Source organism: Psammomys obesus, unplaced genomic scaffold (genome assembly GCF_907164565.1).
Source record: "Psammomys obesus unplaced genomic scaffold, mPsaObe1.curated_primary_1811, whole genome shotgun sequence".
NCBI lineage: Eukaryota > Metazoa > Chordata > Mammalia > Rodentia > Muridae > Psammomys > Psammomys obesus.
In genome coordinates, this window is record NW_026595981.1 from 22,283,218 (window position 1) to 22,292,686 (window position 9,469).

Consider the following 9,469-nt stretch of genomic DNA (forward strand, 5'->3'; position numbering starts at 1 on the left):
GGCGGCGGTGAGGGACAGACTCGAGCAGCTACCGGTGTGGCGCTACTCCACCGCTGAGGAACTCTCATTCCTTCCCTCGCTTCTTCACCCCCCCACCTCATGTAGGAGGGCGCTTGAGGAGGCGAGAGGGAGGAGGAGCCTGGCCTACGGTCCCTTCCCTCCCCACCCCCTTCTAGGGGCGCTTTGGTGGGCGTGGGGTTGGGGGGGAGGGTGGGGCTCTTTGGAGTGCTGGGGAACTTTTTCCCCTTCTTCAGGCTCGGGGAAAGGGAATGCCCAATTCAGAGAGACATGGGGGCAAGAAGGACGGGAGTGGAGGAGCTTCTGGAACTTCGCAGCCGTCATCGGGAGGTGGCAGCTCCAACAGCAGGGAGCGTCACCGCTTGGTGTCGAAGCACAAGCGGCATAAGTCCAAACACTCCAAAGACATGGGGTTGGTAACCCCCGAAGCAGCATCTTTGGGTACAATAATTAAACCTTTGGTGGAGTATGACGACATCAGCTCTGATTCAGATACCTTCTCAGATGACATGGCCTTCAAATTAGACAGGAGGGAGAATGATGAACGTCGCGGAACGGATCGGAGTGACCGCCTGCACAGACATCGTCACCACCAGCACCGGCGGTCCCGAGACTTGGTAAAAACTAAGCAGACCGAGAAAGAAAAAAACCAGGAAGTCTCCAAATCTGGATCTACGAAGGACCGGATATCAGGAAGTTCAAAACGTTCAGTGGAGGGGAATGATGATTATGGGAAGACACAAATATCCAAAAGCAGCAGCAAGGAATCCAGGTCGTCCAAACTCCACAAGGAGAAGACCCGGAAAGAACGTGAGTTAAAGTCTGGACACAAAGACCGGAGTAAAAGCCATCGGAAAAGGGAAACACCCAAAAGTTACAAAACGGTGGACAGTCCTAAACGGAGATCCAGGAGTCCCCATAGGAAATGGTCTGACAGTTCCAAGCAAGATGACAGCCCTTCGGGAGCTTCTTACGGCCAAGATTATGACCTTAGCCCCCCAAGGTCTCACACTTCTAGCAATTACGACTCGTATAAGAAGAGTCCTGGAAGTACCTCAAGAAGGCAGTCGATCAGCCCACCTTACAAAGAGCCGTCTGCTTACCAGTCCAGCACTAGGTCGCCCAGTCCCTACAGCAGACGGCAGAGGTCTGTGAGTCCCTATAGCCGGAGAAGGTCGTCCAGCTATGAAAGGAGTGGCTCTTACAGCGGGAGATCACCCAGTCCCTATGGTCGAAGGCGATCTAGCAGCCCTTTCTTGAGCAAGAGGTCTCTGAGTCGGAGTCCAATCCCCAGGTGAGCTGTTGTCTGTTTTTCCTAAGGTAGGGTGGGATGGGGGAACTGTCAATTAGTCTTTATAACATTAAAGCTTGTGTTCAAGCTTGCAGTGTTCAACTTTGACTAGGTTGGCTAGTCAATTAGGTAAGTCCGGCTTTCCCCAAACCCAAAATTGAGAAGTAAAGATTTCACGTGCCACCAACTGCTCAAGCAAGGTAGGTAGGTAGGTACTTTTCAATAATGGGGAATCTTCAGTTGTGAGAAATCACCCAGAATTTGTTTAGCTATTTGTTGTTTTGCCCTAAAATTTTGTAAAGTCATAGGTGGCAGTGCTTAAATTTTAGTGGAACTCACAAGAGAATTGAGAAACTACAAATTTTCATTTCTATTGTTTGAGTCTGTTTGCCAAAGTTAGCCTACCGATTTTGCTTACTATGTCCCCAAATTTATTATCACCCTTTTAATTTACGGAAAAGTCCTATCTTGTAACTTTTTAGTGAAATTTAAGCTAGTGAGAGTATTTTCTTTTGACATGCAGCCTAACAACAGTTACAAAGACAGCTTATTGATTTTTTTTAACACCACTGTTGACTTAACCCTGTTAACACTAGCAATTTTCAAAATCTTACTTGAAATATGTGCTAATAATGCTTTCTGCTTAATATTTTTGTTAGAAAGATGTTTTAATTTGAAGTTATATATAGAAAATTGTTCTTGTCTTGTGTGTGGACCTATCTTTGTCCACAAAACCAAAACAGTAGCTTTAGTTTTATCTGAGTGGAATCTTAATATTTCTTTGTGACCTTAGGCAAATGATTTAATTTGTTCACACATGAGTTTCTTCATCTGGAAAATAGGAATAAAAACTACCTACTTCAAGGCTGTGAAGATTAATAAATATGAAGCATGTTACTGTGCCTTGAGCATAATGTGACTCAGTACATTTTACAAGTGAATACCACTGAAAGAAAAATTAATTCATGCATGTTTTATGTCAGCGTATATTTCACTGACTTAAAGTTAGTTACAGCTACAGTGTATTTGCCTAAATACAGTGCTCAAGTTTTCTTATTGTTTTCTCATTAAAGTATTAAAAAAATTCAAACTTAGATTGAATTATAACAAAAATGCATGTATGTACCTAACACCTAAATTCTGTAATATTTGTGACATATTTTGGCTCATGTTTATCTCCATTACTTTTTTTTTTTTAAGCTTCATCTCAGAGTTGTAGCAATAAGCATACTTTTGTAAACATTTAGCATGTATACCATTTCTTAGAATTCAGTATTTTTTGGAGAGGTAAGATTTTTGTATAAGTCATAAAATATATCATTTATAATGTTGCACAGTTTTAAAGTATTCTCAGAAGTTTATTCTATTCTGTTTATTTATTTACTTATTTATTTTTCCAGGCAGGGTTTCTCTGTGTAGCCTTGGCTGTTCTGGACTTGCTTTGTAGACCAGCCTGGCCTCGAATTCACAGAGATCCGAATGCTTCTGCCTCTCTTAGTGCTGGGATCACAGGCTTGCATACACCATTATTTTTTAGTCATGGTTTCACACTGTAACCTAGGGAGGCCTGAAATTTACTATGTAGCCTATGCTAACCTCAAACTGTCCTGAAATCTCCAGCAATCCTCCTTTAACCTCTTGACTGTTGGGGTTATAGACATGCGCTGTCATATTAGGCAAAATATTTGTTTTCTTGAGAGCATCAATGTGAAAGTTACTTGAAAATTTTTACTGTTGAGTTTAAAAATATAAAAACTAAAACAATTTTTGGTGAGAACTTTTGTTTTGAAATTATTTTATTTAGATTCTTAGAGAAAATAGCAGGTATCAAGGTTCTCTTAAATGAATTGAGAAAGTTGTGTTTTTTTTAACAATTTCCTTTTTCAAAGATTTATTATTTATTTATTTATTTATTTATTTAATGTAGATGAGAGCAGTATGTACACCTGTATGCCCGAAGAGGGCATCAGACCCCTGTATAAATGGTTCTGAGCCACCATGTGGTTGCTGGGAATTGAACCTCTGGAAGAGCAGCCAGTGCTCTTAACCTGTGAGCCATCTCTCCAGCTCCAAGTTGTGTTTCTTAATTGAAATTAATCCAGTAATGGCAGATATAAACCGAGGAGGAAGTGGAGACAATATTGGTAGTGGGGATGCAGATATAAAAGCAAATATTATTGGGAATATGAACTTCTTTGTTGGCTTGTAGCATTGTTTGTTTGTATGCATACATTGTATATTTTTATTGGACTTCTTAGCAGTAAGTAATAAATTGTTGAATGTAGAACCTGAGCAGCATGACAAACACATATAAGTCTAGTGTTTGAAAAGCTGTGGCAAGTAGATTTTGATTTTTTTTTTTTTTAAGATTATTTGTTTATTATGTATGCAGTGTTCTGCCTGATGTAGGCCTGCAGGCCAGAATAGGGCACGATCTCATTATAGATGATTGTGAGCCACCATGTGGGTGCTGGGAAGTGAACTCAGGACCTCTGGAAGAGCAGCCAGTGCTCTTAACCTCTGAGCCATCTTTCCAGCCCCCGTCTGTTTTTCTCAAGACAGAATTTCTCTGTGTAGCTATGGCTGTCCTGGAACTTAGTTCAAGGTTTGCCTTGATCACAGAGGTTTAACCTGCCTCTGCCTATCAAGTGTTGGAATTAAAGGTGTTTGCTACCATACCCAAGTCCAGTACCTTTATTTTTTTTTTTTTAGAGACAGGTCTCATTATACAGCCTTGACTGGCCTGAAAATCAATATGTAGACCAGGCTGGATCAAATGCAGAACTGTCTACCTCTTCTTCTCAAGTGCTGCAATTAAAGGCATGGACCATCATGCCTGGCTCTAGTCATAGTTTTTGTGGTTTGAGTTGTTGGTTTTCCTTACACTGATTCTTGAGCAGGGCTATAATAAAAAAGTGATAAGTTAATGAGACTTTAGAATAATCAGTTATATAGATTCCCATATTTTATTTCACAGTCATTCCTCATAAAAAATTTATTTGTGGGACTTAAAAAGTGGCTTAGCAATTAAGAACATTGACTGTAGCCAGGCATAGTTTGAGTCCAGCCTGGTCTACATATCAAATTTCAGGCCAGCTACATAGTAAAATTCTGCTTCAAAAAACAAAACAAGTTTATTTGTACATGCAGTAATTTCTTGTCTTCTGTGTCCTAAAAAGTGGATTGGGAATTATTTTTCTCTTAAACTGAGCAAGACCTTAAAAATTGACACTCAGAAGACTAAGACTAGGCCAGCTTAGTTTATGTAGCAAGACTATGCCTCAGAACACTAAAAAATAAAAATGTGAAGTGTTTCGGCTGGTATTATAGATTAGTAGTAAGGTGTTCCCTTAGCAAATGGAAGGTTCTGACCTCAGTACCTAAAAATAAAAAATATTTCAAGAACTGTTGTAGTTTTAAATTTTTTTATTTTAATATGAAAAGTTTTCTATATGCTTATAAATTCTAAATTTTAAATTTAAAATTTAAAATTTTGTATATGGGAATTTGTTTACTATAGATACAACTTTATTATAAGCTGAGGCTATAAAGTAGTATCCTAGTTAAAAAATTAGAAGTTGAGGTGCAGGGTTGGCTAAGGACTTCTAGAGGAAGATTTCCCAGCCAGTGGCTCATAAACATCTCTAAATCCATTCCCGGGATTACAATGCCCTCTCTTGATCTCTGTGGACACTGGGCACAGAGGTGGTGCACTTATGTAAATACATACATACAAAGCACTCCTGCCCATAAAATAATACATCTTGGGGCTGGAGAGGTGGCTCAGAGGTTAAGAGCAAGTCCTGAGTTTAATTTCCAGCAATCACATGGTGGCTCACAACCATCTATACTGAGATCTGGTGCCCTCTTCTGGCCTGCAAGTGTACATACAGACAGAACACTGTATAAATAATAAATCTTTTTTAAAAATACATCTTAAAGAAAAGACTAAAAAGTAAGAAGGTATTGAAGCATAATACTTCCTGATGTTTTCACGTTATTAAATATTTATAAAACAAAGTTTTTCAAAGTAAGCATTTTGAATATGACTATATTCTGATGTTGGGAAGTATGCCATCTTCCTCCATTTAATTAAGTAGTGAGAAAGCTTGGTGGTGGTGGTGGCGGCACATAAGTTTAATCTCAGCACTTGGGAGGTAGAGGCAGGCACAGCTCTGAGTTAAAGGGAAGCTTGGCCTACTGAGTGAGTTCCAAGATAGACAGGACTTTATAGAAAGACTGTCTGGAAAAACAACAACAAAAACCAACCAAAGAGAGAAAACCTCACTAGGTAGTGGGCGATTTTTGGTAACTTTGTTTATTTTTCTAAGACAGTTTCTTTGTGTAGCCTTGGCAGTTTTAGACTCACTCTGTAGGCCAAGATGGCCTCAAATACACAGAATCTGCCTGACTGTTGCTGGAATTAAACGTGTATGCTACCACTGCCCAGTTTATTTTTGTTTTATTTATTTTTTAATCACAATTCTGCCTCTGCCTCCTTACCACTGTGATTACCAGTTGTTCCGTTATCATGCCAGCTCTGTTGTTTTGCTTATTTTTTTGAGACTGTCTTACTCTATAGCTTAGGCTGGCTTGGAACTTCTTTTGTAGAACAAACAGTTTAGAATTCACAGAGACCCTAAAGGCATAAACCTACTATACCCATATGTGTGTATCATTTTTTTATTATTTTAAATTACGTATGTGTCTGTGTGCATATGTGCACATGAATTCAGGTGCCAAAGAAGACCACAGGCTCTAGATCCCCAGATCTGGAGTTACAGGTCGTTGTGCCCAGTATGGGTGGTGAGACCTAAACTTGGACCTTCTGCTAGAGAGTATACATTCAACACTGAACCACCTCTCTAGCCCCTGATATATATTTTTTAATTTATTGTTTTGTTTTGTTTTTTAGCAAGGTCTGAATATAACCCAAGCTAGCAGAAACTTACTGTGTGGCTCACATTGGCATCTCAGTCTGTGTAATATCTTGCCTTGGTTTCCTAAATGCTAGGCTTTCAAAAAGGAACCACCAAACCCTAGCCAAGTGAATATTTAGTTTTACTTGCTTCAAAAACAAATATTCATGCAGATTTTCAAGGTTTTGTCTTTTTTTTTTTTTTTTAGATGCAGTCTCATAGTCCAAGCTGTTTTTGAGTTTGCCATATAACAGAGCATGACTTTGATTTTTTTAATACTTTGTTTTATGTATATGAGTGTTTGTGTGCATGTATGTATACCATATTCATGCTTGGTGCTTAAGGAGACAAGACGTGGCTGTTGGATGGTTTGAGCCACCAAGTAGGTGATGGGAAGTGCTTTTAACCACAGACCCTTTTCTTTAGCCCTAACTTTGAATCTTTTTTTGAGGGGGGGTAGTTGTTCTGTTTTTTTTTTTTTTTTTTTATTCTTTATGCTTTCTGAGATAAGGTCTCACTATATAGCTCTGGCTTCCTGGAGTTCATTCTGTAGACTAGGCTGGGCCTTGAACTCACGGAGATTCACCTATCCTTGTTTCCTCAGTGCTTAGCCTAAAGGCATGCATCACAATGCCTGACCTGGTTTGTTTGCTTGCCTGCTTGCTTGCTTATTTTTTATCTATCTACCTACCTACCTACCTACCTACCTACCTACCTACCTACCTACCTATCTATCTATCTACTTACCTACTTACCTATTTATCTGTCCATCTAGTATGGGTGGTTTGCCTGTACATTGTGTACTTGCAGTGCCTGGGGAGGCCTGAAGAGGAAGTTGCAACATCTGGAACTAGAGTAACAATTAGCCATGATGTGGGTTTTGGGATTATAACCTCAACCCGCTGGAAAAGTTAGCCACTATTCTTAATCACTGAGCAAGCCCCTCCTGACCTCATTTCCCTCCCTTGCCTTTTTTTTTAAAACAGTAGACCACTTTTTCTTTGAATTTCGAGATTCTTATGCCGCTCCCTTCTTAGTGCTGTGATTAAAGTAGTGTGCCACTATGCCTTGCTTTAATCTACTTTTAGGATTGATAACTCAGAATGGGATTAAATTTACAGTTCTAGACCCAGTTTTGCTGACCTATTGTCTTCGTTATATCTCTGTATATAATGTATTTTAAATTGACTGTTTTCTTCTTTCAGTAGGAAATCCATGAAGTCCAGAAGTAGAAGTCCTGCATATTCAAGACACTCATCTTCTCATAGTAAAAAGAAGCGATCCGGATCACGCAGCCGTCATTCCAGTATCTCACCTGTCAGGCTTCCATTGAATTCCAGCCTGGGAGCTGAACTCAGTAGAAAAAAGAAGGAAAGAGCAGCAGCTGCTGCAGCAGCAAAAATGGATGGAAAAGAATCCAAGGGTTCACCTATAATTTTGCCTAAAAAAGAGAAACTTGAAGTGAAGGAGTCAGGGTTAGAGTCAAAAAAATTACCCAGAGGTGGAAAGTCAGAAAAATCTATCCCAGATACTGAACTGGTAAATATAGCACATTCAAACACAGAGGTAAAAAATTGTTTAGAGGCAGGGAAAGTAAAGTTGGATGAGAACTTGCAGAACCATCCTGTTAAGGATTTGAAAGCACAGGGAACAAAGGACACTAAACCTCTAACATTGAAGGAGGTGATTGTTACTTCAAAGGAGACAGAGACATCAGAAAAAGAGACCCTTCCACCTCTCCCCACAATTACTTCTCCACCCCCTTTACCATCTACTACCCCTCCACCTCAGACACCCCCTTTGCCACCTTTACCTCCACTACCAGCTATTCCACTGCAGCCACCTCTGCCTCCTCCCCAACCACCATTTAGTCAAGTTCCTGTTTCCAGTACTTCAACTTTGCCCTCTTCTCCTCACCCAAGGACATCTACTCTATCCTCTCAGATAAATTCTCAGCCCCCTGTACAGGTTTCTGTGAAGACTCAAGTGTCTGTAACAGCTGCTATTCCACACCTGAAAACTTCAACATTGCCTCCTCTGCCCCTCCCTCCCCTGTTACCTGGAGATGATGACATGGATAGGTAAGTTCTATAATAGGAAGAGAGAAGTCAGTCTTCTTGATGTATAATATATTTTTATTAAGAATGTCTTTTCATTATGTGTTTATGATTAGGAATTGCTTTTTGTTTTTTAGTGGAAAATTCCATTCTTGGATTGCTTGAGAATAGAGAATTAGAACTTTGTGGGGTTTTCTTTTCTTTGATTTTTTTAAATTACATTTGTTTGTTTATTTTTGAGTGTGTATATTATTGTCTTAGTGTAGAGGCCAGAGGAGAATTTGGTAAGAATCAATTTCCTTCTTCCCTGTGGATCCCAAGTATCAGTCATCAGGCGTGGTGGCAAGTGCCTTTACTTGCTGGATTATCTTAGTAGCCATCTTTTGGGGTTAGGGCCAGGGGTAGGGTCTTGTTATACTCAATATATAGTCTCAGCCTTAAACTAGCAACAATCCTGCCTCAGTATCTTGAATGCTGGGATTACAAACATGCACCACTATGCCTGACAGGGAGTAAAATTTAAAGCTTGATAAGTCTTTTAATGTAAATTTAAAGTTTTTTGGGTTGTGTTTTGTTCTTTTTTGTGGGGCGGTTTTGAGACAGGGTTTTATCATGTAGCCCTGGCTATCTTAGAATTTACTCTATAGACCAGGCTGGCCTCAAACTCCGTGCTCTGTCTGCCTCTGCCTCCGAAGTGCTGGGATGAATGGCATGCAGCACCACTGCACAACCTAGGTTTGTTTTTTGTATGTACATGTATGACTATTTTGCCTGCACATGTGTATATGTGTACTACATGTGGTCAGAAGGTGGATCCCATGGGATCCAACCATACAGATGATTCTGAGCTACCATGTGGGTGCTGGGGATTGCACTCAAGTCCTCTAGAATAGTAGCAAGTGCTCTTAATTACTGAGCCATATCTTCAGCCCCATCTTCACTGTATTTGAATGTTTTTTTATTTATGTGTATGTAATGTACGTGTGTATGAATGTATGTGCACCACATGGATGCCAGAGGTTATTGGAGTCTCCTGAAAGTGGAGTTTGTGAGCTGCCATGTGAATGCTAAGAACCAAACCAGGTGCTCTGGAAGAGCAATAAGCATTCTTCAACCTCTGAGCCCAAGTGTACTATTTGTGTGTGTGTGTGTGTGTGTGTGTGTGTGTGTGTGTGTGTGTGTGT

The 9,469-nt window shown here is 40.0% G+C and overlaps 1 protein-coding gene across 7 annotated transcripts in view; it reads left to right on the forward strand.

The window, feature by feature from the left end:
• Window positions 1-246: 246 nt before the first annotated feature.
• Cdk12 (cyclin dependent kinase 12) overlaps window positions 247-9,469 on the forward strand; it is an 81,204-nt gene continuing 71,981 nt past the window's right edge. For 6 of the 7 annotated variants that reach the window (XM_055619676.1, XM_055619674.1, XM_055619675.1 and 3 more), the window contains exons 1-2: window positions 247-1,312; window positions 7,434-8,309. In XM_055619676.1, coding sequence (XP_055475651.1) covers window positions 270-1,312; window positions 7,434-8,309 — 1,919 coding nt within the window. In that variant the 5' untranslated portion in view covers window positions 247-269. The remainder of the gene's footprint in view (window positions 1,313-7,433; window positions 8,310-9,469) is intronic. The other variant, XM_055619672.1, reaches the window with a different exon arrangement.